General features: G+C 65.7%; 1 protein-coding gene across 1 annotated transcript; it reads right to left on the reverse strand.

Moving 5' to 3' along the window:
• Positions 1-33: 33 nt before the first annotated feature.
• KCNH2 (potassium voltage-gated channel subfamily H member 2) lies at positions 34-24847 on the reverse strand (the record flags this gene model as incomplete). Its single annotated transcript, XM_080611183.1, has 15 exons — positions 34-453; positions 1165-1336; positions 1484-1670; positions 2590-2868; positions 2944-3043; positions 3610-3803; positions 3886-4138; positions 4216-4415; positions 5847-6234; positions 6928-7353; positions 16466-16680; positions 17338-17784; positions 17980-18144; positions 23896-24126; positions 24772-24847. 15 exons carry the CDS (start codon positions 24845-24847, stop codon positions 265-267), a joined length of 3522 nt encoding a protein of 1173 aa, XP_080467309.1. The 3' UTR covers positions 34-264.
• Between the last annotated feature and the right edge of the window lie 574 nt (positions 24848-25421).

Consider the following 25421-nt stretch of genomic DNA (forward strand, 5'->3'; position numbering starts at 1 on the left):
GGGAGGAGGGGGACGAGGATGAGGAGGCGGAGAGCAGCACGCATCCGACAGTCCGGCCAGCCGAGCCGCGGGGCAGGGGGGGCCTGGCCCCCGGGTTAGGCCAGCTAACGGGGGGTGCCGAGGGGCTCCCGCGGCGGGAGGGAGGGAGAAGGGAAGGATTGTCCGTGGGGGACGGCGGCCTGGGTCCCGCCGGCCTGGCCAGCGTCCTGGGGACGGGGGTCCCGCGTCCCGTCGCGCCGGGGGTCCCGGCCCCGTCCCTGCGCATTAACTGCCGGGGTCGGAGCAGTGTCTGTGCAGCGGCTGCGTGTCCGGCGCGGCGGGCAGCTGCCCGGGCAGCGAGAGGCGGCGCGGCGGAGCGGGCGGCGGCTCCACCAGCAGCACCACGTCCGGTGGTGGCGGCGGCTCGTGGAGGGGGTCCGGCGGCAGCTCCAGCGGCACCGGGAAGCTGGGAACCTGCGGGAGAGGGGACAACCGGTGGCACCGGGGCAGCCGTGATGGGACAGGGGCTCGGTGTGGCTCCCGCCGGCTGCGGACAGCACCGGTGGGCAGTGGGGATGGGGTGATGGAGCTGCCCCAAACTTGGGGTGGCCCCATTCTGCAGAGGGGCTGGGGAATGGGTGAGGGGCTATCCAAAGACTGGGGGGGGCTCAGATGTGACCCCAACCCGCAGGGTGGATGGAAGATGAAGTGATGGGGCATGGGAGGGGTTTACCCCAGATTTGGGGGCATCAGAGGTGACCCCAACACACAGTAGTGCTGGAGGAGTGGGGCTGCCCCAAACTTGGGAGGCTCAGAGGTGGCCCCAACCCACTTTGGGACTGAGGAATGAGGAGAGGGGCTACCCCAAGACTGGGGGGCTAAGGCATGACCTCAACACTCAATGGGGATGGAGGATGAAGTGATGTGGCACAGGAGGGGCTTGCCCCAGGTTTGGGGGCCTCAGGGGTTACCCTAACCTGCAGTAGGGCTGGAGAATGGGGTAATGGGCCTCCCTAAGCTTGGGGGGTACTGTGGGGCTAGAGGATGAGGCACAGGAGGGGGCTGCCCCAAGTTTGGGGGTCTCAGGGGTGACCCCAACCCACAGTGGGGCTGGACGGTGGGGTGATGCGTCAGAAATGAGGTGCTGCCCCACACTTGGGGATCCAGAGTCCGTGCTGTGCTGACCTGAGCGAGCGGCTGGATGGGGGTGATGGGGAGGACGGGCTGCAGCGGACATGGGGGGCCGGGGGGCTGGTGTGGGGACGAGACCGTGCTGTATGCGGGCGGCACCAGCGTGGCCTGACGCTGCAGCAGCTGCATGATGGAGCTGATGTCTGCTGCCATGCGGGTCTCCAACCTGTTGGGACGCATGTGTTGGGGTGTGTGCAATGCAAGGCAATGCCATAGGGCAGCACGACTCCATGGGAGCCCCCGAATCGCCCCGATGGGCCGACTGGGGGGCTCCCATGGGGTCGTGCTTCCCCTCAAACCCCTCCTAAGGTACCTGTTGAGCTGCTTCTGGAGCAGGTCAAGGCGCATCTCCACCTCGGAGCGCTGGCGGCGGCTCATGGCTGGCAGTGGGATGCTGAGCGCGGCATGAGCCGGGATGGTGCAGCGCGGCAGCTCCTGGTACTGCCGGCCCCGGCTCTCCCCCCAGAAGCTGAAGATGTTGGAAACCCCCGAGAAGGCTCCTGTAAGGGCAGGGGATGGGAAACATCGGGGACCTTAGAGTGTCCCTGAAGGCAGGGGGCAGGAATGCATCCCAACAGATATGGAGCAAGAAGCAGGGATGAATTCCAGTGGGTGTAGAGCAGGGATGCATCCCAGAAGGCATGGAGCAGGGATGAGTACCAGAAGACATGGTGAGGGGAGCACGGGTGCATCCCAGCAGGCACAGAGCAGGGATGGAGCAGGCAGAAGGAATGCATCCCCGTGGGCATAGAACAGGGAGTGAGGATACATCCGAGAAGGCAGGGAGCAGGGATACATCTGAGAAGGCATGGAGCATGGAGCAGGGATAATGCCAGCAGGCACACGGCCGGAAAGCAGGGATGCATCCCAGCAGGCAGGGATGAAGGCACTGGAATGCATCCCAATGGGCACAGAGCAGGGAGGCATCCCAGAAGACATGGTGAGTGGCACAGGGATGCATCCCAAAAGGCACAGGGCAGGAAGCAGGGATGCATCCCAGTGTTCACATCCCAACAGGCATGGAGCAGGTACAGATCCCAGCAGGCACCAAGAAGGGAAGCCACCAAGAAGCGGGCACGAAGCAGGGATGGAACAGGGAGTAGGAATGCATCACAGGAGGAATGGAAGAGGGAGCAGGGATGCATCCCAATGGGCATAGAGCAGGGAGCAGTGATGCACCCAGTGAGAGCAGAGCAAGGAGACATCCCAGAAGGCATGGAGCATGGGTGCACTACAGTGGGCATGCAGCTCCCCAAAGGGACACAAAGGCAGGGGAAGGTGCAGGGCACGGGACAGGGATCCAAGCACAGGCAGAGCTGCAGCAAGGGGGGTGTCCAGGACCTGCTGGGGATCCGCAGAACCCAGAGCTGGGAATGACGAGATGAGGGCCCCCTCCATGCCCCCTGCGCCCGTCCCCACCTGAGAGCGGGTTGCACATGTCACTGCCCTCGCGCTCCTCGGCCTCGCTGGGCACCGTGTCCTGCCCGCCCACCCGGGCGCTGCGGAACGGGGACAGGGCAGCGGCCCCCGGCCCAGGCTCGGGGGGCTCCTCCTCATCGCTGGATGGAGAACTTGGGGGGGACCCGCAGTGCCACGGCTCCCACTCTGCCGGCCCGCGCGGGGCCCCGGGCGCCTGGCAGCTCCGTCCTGGCCGCAGCGCCTGCGGCCCGCCCCGCGGCTCCCCGGCACTGGTGGCATCTGCGGGGGGACAGGACGGGGGTCACCGCGGCCCCGATGGGCCCGGACCCCCCCTGACCCCCGCCCTGAACCCACCTTTGTCCGTGCGCCGGCGGAAGGAGAGCTTGCGCTTGCGCAGGCGGTTGAAGCCACCGTCCAGCTCCTCGCTGCCAGGGGAGCCGGGGATCATGTTGGTCTGCGGGGAGAATGGGGGGGGTTGGGGCAGCCAGACCCCCCCTTCCTGGGCATGATGGGGGCAGTGGGAAGCTCCGTGGTGCTGCTGCTAGGGGGTGACGCTTGGGGGCACCGCAGGGTGACTGTCTTCAAGCCCTGAGCATCCCTTGCCTGGGGGCTGATGCAAGGGATGCCCAAGACCCCCTAGGTTGCCCAGCACCCACTAGCTTCCCCAGGACCTCTGCAGTTTGCCCAGCACTCCCCCACTTTGCCCAGCACCTCCTAGTATCTCCAGGACCCCCTCACTTTGCCCAGGACCCTCCCTAGTTCGCTCAGCACTCCTCACCTTGTCCAGAACAAGGACTCCCCCAGTTTTGCCCAGCACTCGCCAGCTTCCCCAGGACCCCCCAGTTTTCCCAGGACCCTCTCAATTTGCCCAGCACCCCCCCCAAGTGTGCCAAGGACCCCCAGGTTCCCCAGCACCCCCCGGCTTCCCCAGCACCCTCAGTTTGCCCAGGACCCCCCAAGGCACAGCAGGATGTGCCCCCCGTGCATCCTGTGCTCCCCCTGGCCACTGCATCCCCTCACATCGCGCAGGTTGAAGGTGATCTCGAGGCTGGACCAGAAGTGGTCGGAGAACTCAGGGTACATGTCCAGCACCTCCAGCAGGTCCTCGCGGTGGATCTTGTGCAGGTCACAGTAGGTCAGTGCCCGCACGTCTGCGTTGGACTTCCCGGGCCGTGCGTACAGGTTCAGCGGCTCCCCAAAGATATCGTTCTTCCCTGGAATACACACACCGGAGAGGGGGGGTCAGGCCGTGGCAAGCACGGTGGGGGCTGCAGGACCCCATTGCCAGGGCCTCACCCAGGATGGCCACCACCACGTCTCCGCGCAGGATCTCGATGGAGCCGCGGGAGATGAAGTAGAGCGCGGTGAGGACGTCTCCGGCGTGCACCAGCGTGTCCCCCGGCGGGGCGTGCGTGGTCTTGAACTTCATGGCCAGGGCGCGCAGGCAGCCCTTGGTGGCACCCTTGAAGGGCTTGCAGTTCTGCAGCAGGCTGCGGTTGAGGTGCAGGCAGATGTCAGCCTGCAGGCACTCGGGGAAGCCCTTCAGCACCTATGGGACACCAGGTGTCACAGGGAGGGTTGTGGGGTGCCGTGGTGGTGGTGGTGAGAGCAGGGCACGGCACTCACCGCGTTCATGTCGATGCCGTTGGTGTAGGACCAGGCATGCTGGAAGTACTCCTCGAGGCGCTGGCGCAGCGGGTTGGGGATCTGGTGGAAGCGGATGAACTCGCGGACGCGCAGCATCTGTGTGTGGTAGCGTGCGGTGCCCGAGTACAGGCGCTGGATGATGGCCGACACGTTCCCGAAAATGCTGGCGTACATCAGCGCTGCGGCGGGCGAGCGGCGTGAGGGCACAGGGCACCCGCACCGGGACACACCGCAGGGAGCGGGGCTCCCGCTGGACACAACCCCTTCCCCAGCTGCCCTGCACATATGTGTGAGCGCACACACAGACACACACACTCAGACACACACACACACAGATACAGACACACACAGACACACACACACACAGATACAGACACACACGCATGTGCTCTGGCTCTGTGGCACACTCAGACATGTGCACTCACACACACAGGTGTGCACGTGCATGTGCATGCTCACAGACGCTCACATGCACGCTCGCACACACATGCCCACACAGGTATGCATATACTCACGCACTGACACGCACACGTGCAGGCTCACACACACATGTCTGTGCTCATAGAATTAACTGGGTTGGAAAAGATCTTTGAGATCATCAGATCCAAATGTCACCCCAGGACTGCCAAGTCCACCACTAAACCATGTCACTGGGGGCCTCATCTTTCAGGGATGATGATAACACACCATGGGAAGCCTATTCCAATATCTGACTACCCTTTCAGAGAAGGCTTTTTCCCAATATCCAGTTGAAAATACATGCACTCACGCACTCACACATACATCCTTGTCCACGTGCACCCACGCTCACACACACATGCATGTGCTTGTGCACACACACCTCCACGTACACTGACATACACACACGCTCACACACATGCACGCCTGCACACCTACCAACACACACATGCATGCTGATACATACACACACACATCCATGCTCACACACACGCACTCACTCATAGACGCATGTGCTCGCTCAAGTCCCCGCACTGACATATATACATGCATGTTCACATGCACACCCCTACACATGCACACTCATGCTCAATTGCAAGGTTATGCCCTCATACGTGCGTGCTCCCACTCATACCCGTAGATGCTCTCAAACATGCACATGTGCTCACATACATTCTTTGCTGACATATACACACACACGCTCACACACGTGCATGCACCCCCACATGCATGCTCCCACACTCACACATGCTCTCACACACACACGCATGCATTCTTGCATGCACCCCTTGCTCACCTGTACACGTGCATGCTCACACACGCACATACACACACATGATCATGTACTCATGCACATCCACACACACACGTGCGCTCACACACACATGCACATGCGCTCGCACACATCCCCCTAACACATCCCCCCTGCATGCTCACACACACCCCCTGCACATGCTCATGCCCTCATGGACACACACACATACACACACACGCATGCGTGCTCACGTGCATCCCCCTGACAGACACACACATGCTCACACACACATGCACCCCCCCAAACACACGCTCACACTCACACACACGCTCTCACACACGTGCACACCCGTGTGCAGCCCCCCGCAGCCCATCCCCACACCGCCCGGGGCACTCACAGCCGATGAGCATGACGCAGATGGAGAAGATCTTCTCGGAGTTGGTGTTGGGGGAGACGTTGCCGAAGCCGACGCTGGTGAGGCTGCTGAAGGTGAAGTACAGCGCGGTGACGTACTTGTCCTTGATGGTGGGGCCGTAGAGGGGGTTGCTGGCATTGAGGGGTTTGCCGATCTGGTCGCCCAGCGAGTGCAGCCAGCCGATGCGCTGCCCCTCCACGTTGCCGATGGCGTACCAGATGCAGGCCAGCCAGTGGGCGATGAGCGCGAAGGTGCACATCAGGAGGAAGAGCACGGCCGCGCCATACTCTGAGTACCGGTCCAGTTTGCGGGCCACCCGCACCAGGCGCAGCAGCCGCGCTGTTTTCAGCAGCCCGATCAGGGTGGTGGTCTGCGGGGATGGGGCCACAATGGGGGTCACCGAGGGATGCTGTGGTGGAGACCCCCACCCACTGCCTGGCACCCACTTCAGCACCACGAATGCCCGGCCCTGGTTTGGGAGCATGAGTGGGATCCAGGGGCATCACCCCACAGGAGGAGCTGGCACCCAGGGCACAGCAAACACCATCCTGGCACCCACTGCAGTACCACGGGCACCTGACCCTGGCTCAGGGGTGCATGTGGGATCCCTCAAGCATGACCCCACAGGAGGAGCTGGCACCCAGGGGACAGCAAGCACCACCTTGGCACTACCTTGGCATCAAAGATGCCTGGCCCTGGCTTGGGGACCCATGTGGGACCAATGGGCATGTCCCTGCACAAGGACCTGACACCCAGGCAATACCACCCATTGCTACAACACCCACTGTCCCGGTACCCCCCATGCCACTACTGACATCTGGCTCTAGTTTGGGGGTGCATATAGGACCCCCTGGGAAGACCTGGCACTCAGGGAGCAGCACACATACACCCTGTCACCCACTGTGGCACCACGGGCACCCAGACCCAGCCTGGGGGCACACATGGGATCCCCAAGCACCACCCCACAGGAGGACCAGCACTGAAACAGCACCCAGCCCAGACAGGGCATGGCAGCACCCAGTGCCAGCATGGCATGGCAGCACCCTGGCACAGCAGCAGGTACCTCCTCAGAGCCGGAGCCAAAGATGAGCAGGTCGAAGGGGATGGCAGCCACCATGTCGATGAGGAACCAACCCTTGAAGTAGTGTATGGCGATCTTGGCGGGGTGGCTGACCACCTCCTCGTTGGAGTTGACGTAGGTCGTGCGGAAGTTGATGAGGATGTCGATGATGAACATGATGTCCACGATGAGGTCGACCACGTTGAGGGGGCTGCAGGAGTAGCCGCAGTGGTGGCGCTGGACCTCCTCTTGGTCGTTGAGCAGGAAGGCGGCCGAGTAGGGGGTGAAGATGGCCGTGTAGATGACCAGCAGCAGGATCAGCCAGTCCCACACCGCCTTGAAGGGGCTGTAGTGCAGGATGGTCCATTTGTGTATACGCGGCGCCTGCAGCTTGTACTCCGGGAGCACGTCAGCGCCCAGCGACAGCACCTGGGGGTGGGCAAGGGCTCAGCTCATCAAATCACAGAATGGTTTGGGTTGGAAGGGGCCTTAAAGCTCATCCAGTTCCAACCCCCTGCCATGGGCAGGGACACCTTCCACCAGACCAGGTTGCTCCAAGCCCCTGTGTCCAACCTGGCCTTGAACACTGCCAGGGATGGGGCAGCCACAGCTTCTCTGGGCAACCTGTGCCAGGGCCTCACCACCCTCACAGGGAAGAACTTCTTCCTCAGATCTCATCTCAATCTCCCCTCTGTCAGTTTAAAGCCATTCCCTCTTGTCATGGGGCTGAGACCCCCAAACCCCTGTCCCCAAGCAGAGGCTGCACCCACCAGCTGCAGGCAGAGCATCCCTTGGGCTGGGGCTGCACTGGTGGATACTGGTGGCACAGGGATGCTCAGTGGGGACCTCAGTGCTCCCTACGCTACGTGACATGATGCTGCAGCAAGGTGGGGGTCTGCCTCTTCCCCTAAATAACAAGCAATAGGACAAGAGGAAACAGCCTCAAGCTGCACCAGGGGAGGTTTAGGTTGGATGTTGGGAAAAACTTCTTCACCGGAGGGGCTGTCAGGCACTGGAACAGGCTGCCCAGGGAGCGGTGGAGTCACCACCCCTCAAGGGATTTAAAAGGCGTGTAGATGTGGCACTGAGGGACATGGTTTAGCAGTGGCCTTGGCACTGCTGGGTTAACGGTCAGACTCGATTAGCTTAAAGGTCTTTTCCAACTGAAAGGATCCTGTGGTTCCTTGTGGCTGGCGCTGTGAGTGCAGGGGGGGACATCTGGCACACACAGCCAGGACAAAGCCACCCCACCAGCAGAGCTGCGCCACAGCCCCCCCGGCCCCATAGCAAACACTCACATCCCCCTGCACACACTCAATGCTGCTGGGGCTCCCCGGTCATGCCGAGCACTGCTCCAGTGGGATCCCGGTGCAGCTGCTGCTGGAGCAGATCCGGCAGCCCCAGTGGCACACAGTGACGCAGCTGAGGGCTGGCACAGGCACCACAGCCTCTCACCGTGCCAGCCCCCCCCGGTGCTGCCTGCGCTGCCCCGGGGATCCCCCTGCCCACAGCAATGCCCCCCCGCCCCCACCGCATGCACATCCCTGCTGCACACGCACACAAGGGTGCACATATGTGAGCACACACACACACAACTGGGGGGGTACTGCCATGCCCCGGCAGCTGTGCCCATCCATCTAGCACAGGGATTAGATGTACCAGCCACGGGATGGGGGGCATCAGCCAGAAATAGGGACTGGGTGAGCAATGCTGTGGGGCAAGGGGCCCCATGGCGGGCAGTCCCCTAGAGGAGAGCATCCTGGGCACAGCACTGGCCCCGTAGTGCCTGCTCAGAGAGGCTGTGGGGCTCAGACATCCCTGGGCTGATGGCCACCAGCTGCCTGCAGCAGCTCTGCATGGATCCCAGGGTACCTGAGGGCAGGGACGGGAGCTGGGGTGATGCCAGCGCAGCCATGTCCCCACAGCACCGCAAGACAGCAGCACAGCCCAGTGAGCATGACCTGGGGGTCCCTGAGGGGGGGTGACCCTCCCCATGCGGCAGTCACCACCCTAAGACACAAGTGAGGTGATCAGGGGGACCCACGGCCCCTGCCCACCACCCCACAAGAGCTGGAGGACACTGAGCCTGAGCCCACTCGTCACCACCACATGAGCCCCCCGGCGTGAGCACATTGCCCAGACCCTCCTGTCACCCGCATGGCAGCACCCAGCACCCTGCCCGGGGCAGCTCCACGGCACAGCCTCACCGGACGCCCTCCCCGGATTGGTGGTACCGGTACCTTCTCCTCCCGGCTCTGCCCCGCAGCGCGGTCACCGTTGCCGTCGAGGCCCAGGCAGGTGCCGCAGAGGGAGATGCCGGGCATGGGTCCTGCTCCGGCGCGGGGGGCCACGGCGGGGGGCCCCGGCAACTCCTGCAGCAGCTTCAGGAGCGACGCCAGCATCCTCACGGCCGCCCGTGGGGCCGGGCCCGGCCCATGGTGTACCGGCGGCTCTCACCCCCCACCGCCCGCCCGCCGGCTGCTCCGCGGGCACCGGGCACACGACCCCCCGCCACTGCTTTCCGCACCCATCCCGCCGCGGCTCCGGCCCGGCCGGGCACCGGGCACCCCTCGGCGGGTCGGCGCCAGCGGCGGGAGCCACGCTCCACCGGCAGCCAGGGGAGAGTTATTAGGGCGGAAATGTTTCCCAGCCTGCTCCGCTCCGGCAGGCAGAGCCAGGGCTCCCCCCTCCACGCCGCACATTAACCCCACTGACACACGGGGCTCGGGGCCACGGCACGGTGTGGGGCACTGGCACAGCCGCCAGCGATCACGGTGGCAGCTGCCACGTCCTGACACCATCGGCACCGCTTCAGCTGTCTGGGCACCCGTGCGTGGTGCCGGTGGGACACAGGCCAGCCCCATGGTGGAGAGCAGGACATCATGGTGTGCGCCCATGTCGTGAACATGCGAGCGCACCGTAAGCATGCCATGAACACACCATGAGCACACACCTGCACGGTGCTCATGCTGCTTCCACCCTGCTGACTCAGCCAAAACAGCTGCCCACCGCTGTCAGCACCCCATATGGGGACACAAGACAGTGGGGGATATCCCAGCAGGACACCCCTTGTCCCTCAGCATCCCCGTGCCCACGGCAGAGCCCAAAGAAGTGACGCAGCGCTGCGGGAACAGCCGTGCCTGTGCGGTGGCGGTGCCGGGGACACGTGGTGACAGTGACGGTTCCTGTCATCAGCCCTGAGTCACCCGCTGCCACCCACAGGAGGGGTTTCCCGCTGGCACCGTGTCCCCATGCACTGTGTGATGGGATGGGACCATGTGTGTGGCACATGCGGTGGGGGGTCCCGGTGGAGCCGGCATGGAATGGGGGCGGTTCACATGCCCCTTCCTGGGGGCCTGCACCCAAGCATCCCCTGTGTGTCCCAAATGTGCCACCCGTGGGCAAGGGGTAACAGCTGCTGCAGGGGCACACGGGGTCACACCTCTGTGGGGTCACGATCCCACAGGGGATGTGAGATCATGGGAACCGTGGCGACACAGGGGGTTGGGGTATCGGGTTGGGGACAGCGGATACCGGCGCTGCAGGACACATGGGGTTGGGGTACCACGGGGACACAACGGGGCAGGGGTATCCCAGGCCAGAGCCCTGCCACCGGGCTCCAGCACCCCACACAGGAGGTGAGAGCCCTGTGGGGGTCCCGGTGGTGTCCCCCCAGCCCCATCCCGGCTGCCCCTTTAAGCTCTGCCAGCCCAGCTCCATTTTTAGTCGGGGCGGGGGGGCCGGGAGGGTGACGGGGGTTGGGGGGGCGGCTCCAACAACCAGGCGGTTCCTGCCTCTAAAATTAACGCAGCTGCCGCCCCAAATTGGGACAAATCCCTGCCTGCAGCGCGGGCAGGACGGGCAGGACGGGCAGTGTGGGCAGGAGCCCAGGATCCCCCCCGCGTCTGGATACCCCCCTACCATGCGGCCCCGTCCCAGCCCTGAGGCCCTCGGACCTCCTCCCCACCCTGGGCTGTGTGACCATGGGGAACAGCCCCAGGATCCACTCTCCCGGTGCCACCCCCACCCCCCGGTCCCGGGCACAGCTGGGGACCCCCAGCATGGCGTAGAGAGGTCAGAGGGGCCACACTGGGCTCTGGCACCCTGCGCTGCCCCACATGTCACACAGCCCTGTGGGCCCCGGGACACCCCTGTGAGACACTAGGGGGGCAACACCTGGGACACCCTCAGTGCTGCACCACCGCAGGGGACAGCACCCCCCGCCGTGCCCCCACCCCTGGGGGGACAGCCCCAAGCCCTCCCTGAGCCCCCTGAGCCATGGGGACAGCCCCAGTCCTCCCCAGCCACGGGAATAGCCCCCAGCCCCCCCATCTCCCCCAGCCATAGGGACAGCCCCGCTATGACCCCCAGCTGTGGGGAGAGCCCATAGCCCACTCACCCCCCAGCTATGGGAACAGGCCCAGCCTGCCCGGCCGGGAAGAGAGCCCTCAGCCTCCCCTGTCCCTCTCAGCCATAGCGAAGTCCCCAGCCTCCCACAGCCGTGGGGACATCCTCCATCCCCCTACCATGTAGGTCTTGAGGATGGCATGGCGAGGGGCTGGGGCATCTCCACCTATGTGCCCAGCCACGCATCCTGATGCCCATCACACACACACATCCTAGCCCCCAACCCAGACCCCAGCCCGGCAGAGCATGGTGCCACACTGGGTGATGCCAAGAGGCAGCGGGACTGCTGTCAGTGCCACAACACCTATCAGTCACCGTGACACAGATACTGGCGGTGCCGACACGCAGTGACACGTACACCGCCCCGGCACAGGCACGCAGAACCTCGCGCTCACGGTGACACGTACACCAACACCTGCTGGCACCCAACACCCATCCCGCACACCCGGAGACACCCGGCACAGCACCTGCCGCGACCCAGACACCCGCGCCCACAGCGCACAACCCCCTCGCTGCTGCAAATACCCCCAACCCCAGCAACTCCCAGACACCAGGCACGGAGACCCCACACTGTACTGCTGACACCCCCCATCATGGCAGCTAGGCCTGTGCTGACACCAGTGTTGTGGTGACACCGCACATCCGTGGTGAAACCACCCGGCACCAAGTGCAGACCCCACAGAAACCCACAGATCCCACCACCTGCACTGACAGTCACCCCAAACCAGACACCCTGCACCCATACACCTGCACTGGCAGATACCCAACAACCACAGTCACCAACACCAGTGCCAGCACCCACCCAACACTTGCTCATGTATCCCACAACAGCGTAAACACAAGCACCCAACACCAGCACCGACAGACACCCAACAGACACCCTGGCACTGCCATCAGCAGGTTTCCAGCACCCTCCGGACACCCAACATCAGGATATAGATACCTACTGCACGCTGACCCCGGCATCCACGGTACCAAAACCAGCAGAAACCACACGAGTGCTGATGGGGGACTCCGCACCTTTGGGGACACCCAAAGCAGGACAGCCACACCGACATGCGCGGGCCCAAGGATGCTCCACAAACCGCAGCAGCACCATGAGTGTTGGTGCCCCACACCAAACCATGACACCCTCATGGGTGCCAGTGTCAGCATCACGCAGCGCGTTCTCCACCATGGCAGGCACTGACCACCAGCAAGGCACCGTGCACGGCAGCAAGGGGGACACCGCGATGCCCAACTGTCCCCACTGTGGCAGCAGTGGCCGGTACTCACAGCATTGAGCTGCGGCAGCGGTGCAGCTCCCTCGGCAGCCCCCGACATGGACACCGGGGACAGGCGACCACCCTGGGCCGGAGGCAATGCAGGCACCCCACTGCTGACAGCACGGCGGCAGCACCCACACCCCGCGGTGCCGGCGGCAGGGTGGGGTGACGAGCCCTGTGACAGGGTGACGTCCCCACGGGGCGGTGCGCACGCCCCAACACCCGACCCCCACCTGCTGACGCAGACACCGGTGCTGACCCACACCGCCCCATGCCACAGCCGCACCTCCGTGCCGCAAGTTGCCGTCGATGGGACACCCATGGGGACTACCTGGGGACATGGCAGCCACCACAACATCCAGTGATGCAGCACCTCGATGAGCAGCCATGCAGCAACACCCTCATCACGGTCACGGCACAGCACCCAGCCTGGTGGGCAGCAGGGTGCCCATGGGCCGGTGATGCGCCACGCTGCCCCCGGTACACACAGAGTTTGGCTGGAGCACAGCCGATATGCCGGCTTCCAGCCCCACCAGACCCCGGGATGCTGAGCCCACTCCCATCCCACTCCGTGCCCCGCGCCCCCCCGCCGGCTCCAGCCCAGCGTGGGAACCGGGAATCCCCGGGACTCCGCGCCTGCTCGCCCCCGAAGCCCACTTCCCTCGGGAGGGACCCCGGCCCGATACCCCCGCTCCCCCTCGCTCCCCCCCGGTACCTCCTGTGCCACCAGGCTAGAGATGCGGACAGCCCGGCGGACGCGGCCACCCTTGCGCTCCCCGTCGGGGCGGTCGCCGCTGTCGCGCCGCGCCGGGGCCATGATCGCGATCGCGGGGGAAGCCCCGCGCTGCCCTCGCTGCCGCCACCCCCCAGTCCGGCACGGCCCGTCCCGGCGCGGCCCCGAGCTGGCGGCAGATGGAGCGGGGCCGGCACCCCCCCAACCCCGAGCCCCCCCCCGCCGCCGCCGCCGCCCGCCTCCGCCGCCCCCCCCGGCCCCCCCGCGGCTCCAGCCTCCGCCACTCCCCGCGGGGCCGTCACGGCGCGGGGAGGGAGCGGGAACACCCCCCTGGGGGAAACTGAGGCACGGGGGGGGGACGGGGCGGACACCCCCGCTGCTCCCTGGGGACCCCGACAGTGTCCCCGCTGCACCCCCCAGTCCCGAGGCTGTCAGCCCCTTCCTGCAGCGCCCCGACCCCCAGGAGTCCCCATGGCCCCCCAGCAGACTCGCGGGTACCCCCAGAGGTGAGGTGTGGTTGCACAGCTCCATCTCTGCAGGACAGGGATGGGGACAAGGTGTCCATAGGCTGACTCCCAGCCCCACAGCTCCCCGTGTCCTTGGCCGCTGCCCAGCCCTGGCAGCGGGACACGCTGCGCCTGGCACCATTGTGTCCCCGCAGAGGAGGCACCCTGGGGTGCTGCAGCCTCACCCCGCGGGGCTGGGGAACAGGAGGACCCACTCCATCAAGGAGGGGCTTCCCCGCACCCTCACCCTCACCCGCACATCCATCCACAACCAACAGCGCCCAAACCCGTGGCTCCCGCTGACACCCTGTCTCCACCAGTGGCACTGTGGGCACCCCTAGCCTGAGTGGGGCTGGGGAGCCCCCAGACATGCCCAGCTCAGCCTCCCACCATGGCAGGCAGCTGCACATCCTCCACCACCGCCACACCACACTGGATACCAGCTCCCAAATGGGTCAGGCACGGTGCTGGCATCATCCAGCCCCAGCACCATCCCGCCCCACTGCAGGTAGGGGTCCCGCTGGAGCAGGCTGCAGGTCCCTGGGGCTACCACAGGACACTGCATCACCACCATCCCTGCGCGGCAGTGGAGCCTTGCACCAACCCAGCCACATTACCAAGCACCAGCCACCGGCCCAGCCACATCGGGCCCTGATCCCGTGTCTGTCCCCACCGCGCTTGCACAGCACGGCTGGCTGGGACCAGGCAGTGGGCCAGCGAGCGTGGTGACCTTGATGGGAGCTGTGGGCAGCCATGGGTGCTCCCACCCCAGGGAGCATGGTGTGGCTGCGGCACAGCCGAGACCCCACCCTGGTGCCATGGGGCAGAGCCAGCCCGGTAAGGGCAGCCATGTCCCCCCATCCACCAGGTACTGCGCAGTGACAGCAGTTACAGGCAGGAGGGGATGACCAGGGCCGGTGCAGGCAGCTGCCTGCCCAGAGGCTGCCAGCACAGCATCAGAATTAATTACACAGCAGAGGCAATTGGGATGCTGCTCATTAGCACGCTGGAGAGGAGCAGGGAAGGCCAGCGGCGTCTTGCAAGGGGTGGGAAGGGGACTTGGGGGACCCAGTTTTGTGCACACCAGGTTGGGGTCCCCCACCCCACACAGAGATCCCCTAGCCCCATACAGGGGTCTGCTCTGGTGAGGGGAATGGGGCTGGGTGCCCCCCAGCAGTAGGGCTGCGAGGTCCCGTGGGAGCTGTGGTCCCACATGGGTCCCCCTCACGTGTGCGAGCAGATGCGGGCAGGGGGGGCCGGAGCTGCTCACAGGCTGGAGCACAGACGGATGCACCGGGGCAGCTCCAGCCCCCGCCAGCTGCTGGGGACCCCAGGGAGAAGCAATGGCAGAAGTGAGGCTGCCCTGGGGGAGATGCGGATGAGGCAAAGGGGTTCCCCGCTCCCCATCCCCTCTGCCTCATCCCTGAGGCAGCCCTGTGCCAGGGCTGGCTGGATGGATGGATGGACAGGGGTCCTGGGAGCCCTCAGTTCATTAGCGGGAGCCGGAATCAGGGTGTAATTAAGCAGCCGCCGCCGCCTGCTCCCAGCAGCCAGATGGCAGTTACACAATGTGCCAAGGATTAGACACTACCGCATCCCCCCGGCACCTCCGGCAGCCTGCCGTGACACCGGGGCCTGTGCCTGCGCTGGGATGGAGCCAGGGCTGAGGGATGTCCCAGCCAGGGGGGCCTGCCCCATGCTTCCTGATGGGAACATGCCGAGGACCCCAGAGTGGCGCGGGGCCTATCCCAGCCATGTGCCACCCCACCATGGCACCCGTCCCTCACTCTGCCACAGCATCACCCCAAAGGGAGCAAGTGGGACCCTCTGGACCTCAGGGTATGGGGGACAAAGGCCCCACCACAGGCAGTGGCAGCCCAGCGTGCCCTGCGTGAGCTGCCCCCGCCCAGGCAGGGGCACCCTGGGGACTCAGCCATGGCCCCAGATTCCTCTGGCAGCACCCAGCACCTTCCAGCACCACCCTGGGAGCTCCAGCACTGCCCTGCATGCTTCAGCATCACCCTGCGAGCTTCAAGCATCACCTTGTGAGCTCCAAGCATCATCCTGTGAGCTCCAAACATCACTCTATGAACTCCAAGCATCCTCCCACAAGCTCCAGTATTGCCTTGCAAGCTCCAAGCATCATCTTGTGAGCTCCAGCACTGCTTTTTGAGGTTCAAGCATCATCCTGTGAGCTCCAAGCATCACTCTATGAACTCCAAACATCATCCTGTGAGCTCCAAGCACCATCCGGTGATCTCTGGCATCATCCTCCAAGTTTCAGCACCTCCCTGGAAGCTCCAGCATCACCCTGTGAGCTCCTGGCACCATCTTGTGACCTCCAGCATCCTGCATGTTCCAGCATCCTGAGAGCTCCAGCACTTCCCTGCACACTCCATCATTATCCTGTGAGCTCCATCACCTCCCTGCAAGCTCCAGCATCATCCTGCATGCTCTAGCATCCATCGCCCTGTGCACCATCCTATGAACTCTGGCATCACCCTGCATGCTCCAGCACCTCCCCATGAGCTCAGGCAGCCAGCACCTGTGCAGAGCATCCTCTGGGCTCCAGCCATACCCCAAGCACTGCTCGACCACCTTCGTTGGCCACCGGGCACCCGCGGCCTCACCTGGGTGACCTTCTCGGTGACGTTGTGGGTACGGTCCTTCAGCTTGGTGGGGGCGATGATCTCCTTTTCGCCGGGCGGCGCGGCCAGGAATGCGTCCGCCTTGAAGTCCACGAAGTTGAGGGTGATCTGGGGAATCTTGCTGATGGCTCGGTAGCGCATCAGGTCCGAGTCCGAGGTGGAGTTCAGCAGGGCGCTCCGGACCGTGGTCATGGCCCCTGGGCGGGGGGACCGTCACCATGAGGGAGCCACAGCCCTGCTGCTATCCAGGGCTGGGGTCCCAAGGCAGGCAAGGGGAGCCCTGGGGTTAGAGGGGGTTCCCCTGGCAGGTAAGGGGAGTTCTGGGGCTGGGGGGTCCCATGGTAGGGAAGGGGAGTGGGGAGCCCTGGGCCGGGGGGACCCCCATCTGGGCATTGAAACACTCAACATCATGCTATCATTTATGTTGATATAATTATGTTCTTCTCCCATAATGGGGGGCTGTGAATGGGCTGGAGGATGAGAGGGGAGCCCCAAAACCCCACCAGGCAGGGGTATGCACCGGGCAGAGCAGCTGCACCGGGGTGGCTGTGTTCCTCACCAGGCATGGAGGGCTTGGTGCCTTGTGGGGCTCTGAGCTGCCCCAGCTCACCCACACCAGGTGATCGGGAGGCCCCATCAGGCACCGGAGCCGCCGGCGCCAAGCATTACAGCGATGAGGAACCTGACAGTGACGAGTGCCACGGCGGCCGTGTGCCGGCACTGCCGGCGGCTCCCTCAGTGCCGGTGACGGCCCTGGCTCTAATGAGCTGCCAGCCCCATCGCCTTCACCCTGCAGCCACACGCTGCACCGGTGCACACCCAATGCCCGCAGTGTGCCACCATCGGCGCCGTACCGGTGCTGGAGCCGCGGTGCATGCTGGCGCCGGTGCTGGCGTGGCGGTTGTGGCAGCGCTTGTCGCCCTCGCCCTTCATGGCCTCAATGTCATCCACGGAGGAGGCTCTGCGCACGCTGTGGAGGCTCTCCCGGGAGCGGCTGCGCTGCGCCAGGCTGCAGTTGGAGAAGGCAGCGTGCAGGGCCAGGCGGTCGGTGCGCGGCGAGGAGTGGGTGACGGGGGGCTCGGCCGTGGGGCCGTCCCCCATCAGCGCCGCCTGGTCCTCAGGCTGGCTCCCCACTGCGCAGCTGGGCTCCAGCGAGGACGGGGCGTCCTCGGGGCTGGACTCGCTGCTCTGCTTGGAGAAGTCCACCACCACGGCGTCGGGCGGCTCCTGCGGCAGGGACTGCTTGCTGCCCGCCAGCGCCAGCAGCGCCGGCAGCTTCAGACGGAAGGACTTGCTGCGCCCTGGGCAGAAGAGGGAGCAGGGTTGGGATCCATCCACCAAATCAACCCATGGACACCCATTGCCCTCACCATGTGCCACGTAGCACAGCGCTTTTGGCACCCAGGATGCAGGGTCTGCAGGAGCAGGGTCAGTGCAGTCCTAGGCCTGACACACCCCCCCCCCCCCCATGCCATGTGCTCCAGCACCAGTCCTACCTGCAGGGAACCAGTTGGCAGGGGTGACCCAGTGGTTGGTGCCCTTGTCAGGCGAGCCCAGGCGCTCCTTCTCCATCACCACCTCGAAGTTCAGGATGAACATGATGACAGCCCCATCCTCATTCTTCACTGGCACCACATCCACCAGGCACAGGAAGCAGCTGCCTGTGGGGAGGAAGGAGGCTCAGCACCGCAGCGGCACACTGTTCCATCTTTGCTGTGCACCCCCTCTTATCCCCCCAACCCCACTGGGCTCCCTTTCCTGCCCCCTGCCTTGGAGATAGGAGGGGATCAAGAACTTGCTGACTCGGCAGGTGCCAGCCCTGCTGCAACTGCATCATGGGGGGAAACTGAGGCACGAGTGGGTTCTGAGTGCCGGAACCTAACCTGCTTCCCCAGCACCCCCCAAACGTCCCAGAGGTCTGGGGGGAGCAGTGCTGAGGGCAGTCGGATTGCCAGGCCAGGCTTAAACCGCTCAGAACTTGTTAACAGCTGCAGCGTTAATCCTGCATCTGGAGCTCAACTGGGATGGGGGGGCCGGGGGCAGCCGGGATTAACCTCCCCTGCAAAGGGATGGGGCAGCATCCTGCATCCCCCCCCAGCCCCCCTCACTGTGGGGTCCTCACCTGCACTGGGGGTTGCACGGGGGTGTCACCGCATCCCCACAGCCCCCACAGCCCCTCCCCAGCACCCACAGCAGCCGCAGCAGGACACGGGACAAGCGCGATGCCGGGGTGCCGGCTCACCCCCCCGCTGGCAGCGGGCCCGGCATGTGCCGGGGAGCCCAGCACGACACCGTCGGCCGCCAGCTGGCACCGGCACCGGCCCCATCCCCGCGTGGGCAATCCCGGCCCGCACGTGGGGCTGCGGGCAGGGGGCCAGAGCCGCGGGAGGCGCGTGGCGCGGCACAGGCCACGGCGGGGTCCCCGCTGCGGGGGGATCAGCGGCACCCACACATGGCCGCGGTGCCGCCGGCAGCGGCTTTGCTCCATCGTCGCCCACCCGGCGCCCGCGGGAAGGACTAATCCCGCTGATCCCCGCGACACGCGACAGCACCACCGGCATCGGGCACTGTCCCAGCGCCGCTGATCCGTCCCATCGGCGTCCAGCCCATCCAGCGGGACCCGCACCGACTGCTCGCTCCTCACCTTGCTGCTGGCGGGGCCCTGGGCTGGGGGTCAGCGTCCTATGGCCCCCACCCCACGCGCCCCAGGGGCTGCAGGCATGGGGACCCCCATCCCAGGCGGGCCGGGGGACAGCGGGGGGGGCCCGAGCCCGGCCGTGGTCTCGGGTGGTGGAGGGGACCCCCCGGCCGCCCCCCCCCGAGCTCCGGGTCTGCGGCCCTTGGCACGGCAGCCGCCGCGCCGGCTTTATGCCTAAATATGGCTGCGGGCAGCAGCCGCCGGCGCCGTGGGACGGACACGCCACGCCATGCCACGCTGCCCGGGGTCCCGGTTCGGCCCCGCGGGCAGCGGCCAGCCCCAGTGTCCCCCCGCCACCGGGCTGCCCGTGGGGAAACGGGGTGCGGGGATCTGGAGGTGAAGGGTAGGGGGGGCATGGTGCGGGGGGATGCGCTGGTGGGGTGAAGGGCGGAGGGCTCTGAAACACTGGACCCACCTTCACCCGCAGTGCGGTATGGCCGGGGCGATGCGCTGAGCCCCCTGCTTCCCTCAGTATCCCACAGCATCCCCCAGCACCCCACAGCCCCCTCTTCCAGCACACATCAGCCCATCCTCCATCCCTTTCCCTGGCAATGCGACCCCCCTGTTTCGACCCTCCAGCACCCTGCCGAGTCTGGGACATCCTCCCTGTCCCCCATTAGGAATGAGGGCCCCGGGCCCCCCATTTCTCCCCTTTGGACTTGGGGAACCCGGCCACGAATAATAAGGACACTGAATGGGTCTGCCCCGGAGAATGAGGAAGGGAGGGGGACTCTCCTGCTGAGGGTGCACCTCGCACCCCAAAAGCACGGACAGCCCGTTAGACCTGCGCCCCAAATCAATTCACAGCCTCTCTCCCTGCACCTCACAGATACATGCATCCCCCCCAACACCACTCCCTTCTGTCCCCTTGCACCCCCTCGCTCCCAGAGCCACTTTCCGGCCGGGGCTGCGCTGCTCCCCGCCACCGCCAGGGCGCAGCACCGGGCGGGGGATCACGGGGGAGTGTGGGGGACTCCATCCCCACACACACTGCCCCGGGTACCCCAACATCCTGCACAGCACGTCCTGCACCCTGACACCACGCACCTCACAGTGCACTCGCACATAACGCACAGCACACCGTGCCCATGGCACGCACCCTGCACCCCTCACTCTGCACCCCACTCTGTGCCGTGCTGTGCACCCTGCACCTCCACCCCTGCACCCACACTGAGCACATCACCCTGCATCCTACACTGTGCACATCACCCTGCATCCCACCCCTGCATCCCACATTGCACCCTGCACCGCCACACTCTGCAGCCTGCCCTGCGCCGTGTGCTCCCACCCCTGCACCCCACACTCCACCAGATCCCTCCAGCACAGCACAGCCCCCACCATTCACCTTTCACTCTGTGCACCCCTCCCTGTGTGCACCCCAGCAGCACAGCCCTCACTGTGTTGTGCTGTGGGATCCCCACACTCCACACCCCAGTGCTGCGTTTCAAGGGCCAGCCAGGCTGGGGCACCCCAGATATGTCACTGCTCCTCACACTGTACACATAAACCTTGCCGAGATCCCCATCCTGTGCTGCCGCAGGCTCAGCATCCCCCCAGGGCCCCCTGGCACACCCCATGCTGGTGTTGGCAACTGCTCGCTGCCCCACAGAACCAAGACCACCAGCGTCCAGCATGGCTCTGGTGCTGCAGTGAGGGCATGACCTTGCCTGGGCACCCCGGCAGCGCTGGCAAGAGCAAACGTGTCCCAGTGCTCCTCACCAGCCCATGGCCACCGGTGCCAGCGTGGTGTCCCCAGCGGGGCTCAGCCAGGGAATCCCATCCAGCACAACATGTGCCAGCTCGTGCCGGGCAGGAGGGCACCGGGAACCCAATCCGGCTCCTTCATGCTTTCTCCCAGCTCCAGCCTGTGCCAACCGATGTTCAGACACATGCTGTGCCGCAGCCAGCCCCAAGTGACCAAAGGTCACCGGCAGTGGGGGGTCTTTGTGCACTCCCTGGCCCCCACCATGCCACAGACGCAACACAGCACCGTGGCAGCTGCCCAAGGCCGTCCCTGCGGGACACGGCACCCCCGCAGCTGCCGCGACCTTCCGGCGTCCCCGGCAGCGCCAGGGCTGTATAAACAACGTCGTGCAAAACTAATGGCTGCAGCAGCGGCTGGCGACGCAGCAGGGCCCAGCCGCTCACCGCGGCACAGCAATGCCATGCACCGCAGAACCGGGATGGGATGGGATGGGAAGGATGGGTGCTGCGGAGGGGTGCTCGGTGAGGCGGGGGCTGCATTGCTGGGGCAAAGGAGTGGGGTTCAGTGCCATGGCATAAGGGCCCTGCTGGGATGAGTGATGGCAGTTGTGATGGGGACTTGCTGGGGCCCAACTGCAAGGCCAGAGCCTGCAGCAGTGCGGGCTCTGTCCCACCGTTGCCTGGGGAGGTCCAGTTGCTTGGGGGTTCCCCATGCAGCAGATCCCCAAGCACCCCATGTCTGCTCCCACAGCACAGCCGGCAGCCCCCCTCCATGCTACCCCACGGCACACAGCCAGCACAGAGCTGTGTGCACCAGGCACCACTGCAGCCAGGACCCCCCGCAATAGTCCCCAGACATGGGACAAATATGTGGGTGCAGGAAAACACCATATCCCAGGGACCAGGCACCACCATGGATCCTGCTACCCTGCCCCATGGATGAGCACAGTCACGTCCTACGAAGACCCCCCCATCCTGGGAGGTCCCAGAAGCATCAGGGAGGGTGAAGCCCCAGCTCCCTGAGCACCGCATGCACCCGCTGCTGCTGCTGCCTATAAATATCCCATCGGAAACTCCGCGATCCCCAGGGACGTGGCGCGGGCAGCGCTGCCGCAGCACCAGCCTCCCCCTTCGGCACCCGCTGCTGCAGGTCCCAGGTGCCCAGCACACCCCGGTGTGGTGGGATGGAGCTGCACCCCAGGACCCTCACCTTGCATCACCCCGAGGACCCCCCATCCTGCCTCCCCACGGGTCCCACAGCAGCACTCATGAGCCCAGGCTGGGGTGGGGGCTGGCTGGGGGCCAGGAGCCCCTGCACTGCTCTGAGGAGGTGCTGGGGGACCCTGCCTTGTAGCAGTGCCCTGGGAGCTGGGCTCCCCCAGGCTGAGTGATGAGCAGGGAGCTGGGGGATGCAGGAGCACAAGCCAGGGGAAGGACTCCAGCCTGGGACAGGGAGCCTGGGGACACAGAGCCCATTCCTACCCCTGCCCCCCATGGGGGACTGGAGATGCAACGCCTCATCCCCCCCCAGGCTGGGAGGGAGGATCACAGGCAGAGCACCCCAAAGGCTCGCCACAGGCTCACCTCACCTGCCTGATACTGCCTAGAGCCATGAAGCACAGGCAGCAGGCAGGTAGGGGCTGGCCATGGATGCTGCCTGGGAGTGTGGTGGCCATGGGAATACCAGCAAGGGCCCAGCAGGAGCATGAGCCCCAGCCCTATCGCTGGCACGTGTGCTGGTGGGGCAATCTGCCTGGCCCTAACAAGGACTCATCGAGCGCTGCCCAAGTGGGGCCAGGGGCTGCCATGTGCTGCCTGCACCCTGCCAGCCCTTGGTGCCTCACACAGGTCTAAAGGACACCGGCAGCACCAGATGCGCTCACCTCGCTGCCTGGTTGTGCCAGACATCACAGCGCCCTGAGCCGCAGCAACTGCAGCAGGATGGGGCCAGGGCAGGGACCAAGGGGTACCCCCAGCCCTGCTCACTGCCCTGAGCCCCCAGCTGCAGCTGGGCCCCCCAACACCTCGTGTCCCAGAGACCAGCAGCTCCAGGGAGCTGAAGCCGCCGAGGCTCCACGTGGCACGGTGCCGGCAGCTGAGAGCCAGCTTTGTTTACTCTGAATGCCGGAACCGAGGCCGGGTGCCGAGAGCCGGAGACAGCTGCCGCGAGAGCCGGGACACCTGGTGCAGGCACTGGCGTGGCTGCGGAGAGGGGCAGCCCTGGTATCACCAACATGGGGCTGCTGGTGCCGAGCAGAGGGCTCCATAGGGCCTGGCACCCGCCTGCTGGCATAGCCATCAAGTGCAGGGACCTTCACGACAGCACTGGTGCCCAGCCTGGCTGGTGACCTCCTTATGCATCCTCACCGGAATGGCAATGCTGTTAACACCCTGTGCAGGCTTCAGCCCCGACAGCTCACACCAAGGCTGCTCTCAGTGCCCTGCCCAGCCATGGGGCGGCCAGACCCACAGAACAGTGCAGGTCAAGTGGTTGCCAGCTGCCCCCTCCCTGCGACCCAGATGATGCTGCTCCAAAAGGTGTCTCCTCACTGCTTCCCATATCCTCATCTTGCTCTCGGGCATCACAGTGCCCCTGCACACCACATCACCCCCCCAACAGCAGTGCCCTATGGCAGGCCACAGCATGCTGCTCCTACCTCACAGCCCCAGCCCCACAGCACCCCAACCAGCAGCCTTCACCATCCCTGCTAGGAGCCTTCACAGGAAGCAGGGAGGGCTGCAGACCTCTGGTGCTGCAGGACAAACCCCCACCCTGGAGCCAGATATGCTGCCCCTGGGCACAGAGGCACCAGCCACCGGCGTGGGGCTCCCAGCTACGGCAGCACCATGCGCCACCCATGACGCTGACGGACAGGCACAGCGTGGCTACCTGCCTCAGCAGGTCCTTAACTCTAGGGTCTGTCTGCCCGTGACGGACGTTCGCCTTCATCCCCCCACGCAAATAACCATCCATCTCCGCCGGTGCTGCTGGTGGCAGCGCGGTCCCTACCGTCCTTGCGGTAGAAGCAGATCTCCACCTTGCGCTCCTCGGCGCCCAGCAGTGCCTGGGCGATCTGGGCTGCAGCACCGCGCTGGGTGCGGGGCCCGTGGAGGAAGTCGCAGGTGCTGGGCTTCTGCATCACCTCCGCTCGCGAGTACCCGCACAGCTGGCAGAAGCCGTCGTTGCAGTAGATCACGGCGCAGTTCTCTACACGGGCGTTGGCGATGATGAACTTGCGGCCTGGGAGAGAGCGGAGGATGGTCAGCCACGGCACCCCCAGCACGGCACCCACAGAGGGGCTTTGCTCCATCCGTCCATCCACAGCTCTGGGCTCCCAGTGACCCAACATCCTGCAAATCACCCCATCTGCTCGCCAGGAGAGCCCTCAAGCTGCCAGCACCACCACCATCACCATGGGGTCCCCACCACCACACCCATGGGTGCTTGGCTGGACCTCCCCAAGGCACGACATTGCTGTGGCACCCCGGCACATGGCCTGTCCCCCAGCATGGAGACCCCATGGGGTGCCACTGCCACCATGACACTCCCCTGTCCTCACCCAGGATGCTCTAGGGCTCCAAAGGTGCCAGGGTCCCCCCATCCCAGGGAAATCAGTGTCTCCCTGCCAGGGCCCAATGTGCTGCGCAGAGCAGAGGTTTGGCAAGGCTGGGGGTGATCTGGGGGTCCCCTGGCTGAGGCTCCATCACCATTGGGCTCAACCCCCCTGAGACCAGGTAGATCCCACAGCACCCTGGTACTGCTGCTGGAGGCTCACGGGGGGCAGTGACAGCACCCAGCCACCTGCACCCCAAACCCACCCCAGGCCTCCCTGCATCCCCATCACCCCCAGCCCCAGCTCCGACCGACCCCCCCAGCCCCACTCACTCTGCCCCTCGAACTTGCGGATGATGGTGTCCAGGAAGGTGTTCTGGGGGGCGACGTGCCCCCGCCGCACCGGCATGCTGCCCGGCCCATGGGGCAGCGCCGCCGCCCGCTCCGCGCCGCCGGGCCCCGCGGGGGGAGGAACAGAACGGGAGCGGGAAGGCGGCCCCGCGCCGCGGGGGGTCCCGCTGCCCTTGAGCCAAGGACGGCGCCGGCGGGGCGGCTCCGGCGCAGGGGGGCTGCGGGACCCGGCTCGGCTCGACTCGGAACCGGGCCCGGCGCAGCCCCGGCGCAGCCCCGGGGGTGGCGGGATGCGGGGCGGGCGCGCAGGGGTTAAAGCTGGGCCCTCCCCTCGCCCGGTGCCCGCCGGTTCCGGACCCTGCCCTCCCGGTGCGGTGCCGGTGCGGTTGCCGGTACCGGCGCTGGTGCGGGTACCGGTGCGGGTACCGGTGCGGGTACCGGTGTGGGTGCGGGTATCGGTGCCGGTGCGCCCCCCCGCTCTACCCGCTCGGTGCGCGCCGCATCGGCCTTATTTAGTCACGGAGCGGCTGGGGGGGGGGGGAGATGGAGCCCCCGCCCCGCCTGGCCCCGCTTGGCTCGGCTCGGCTGGGCTCAGCTCGGCGGGGCTCTGCTGGGCTCGGCCCAGTTAGGCT

This window comes from Psittacula echo (assembly GCF_963264785.1).
Source record: "Psittacula echo genome assembly, chromosome: 2".
Taxonomy (NCBI): Eukaryota; Metazoa; Chordata; class Aves; order Psittaciformes; family Psittacidae; genus Psittacula; species Psittacula echo.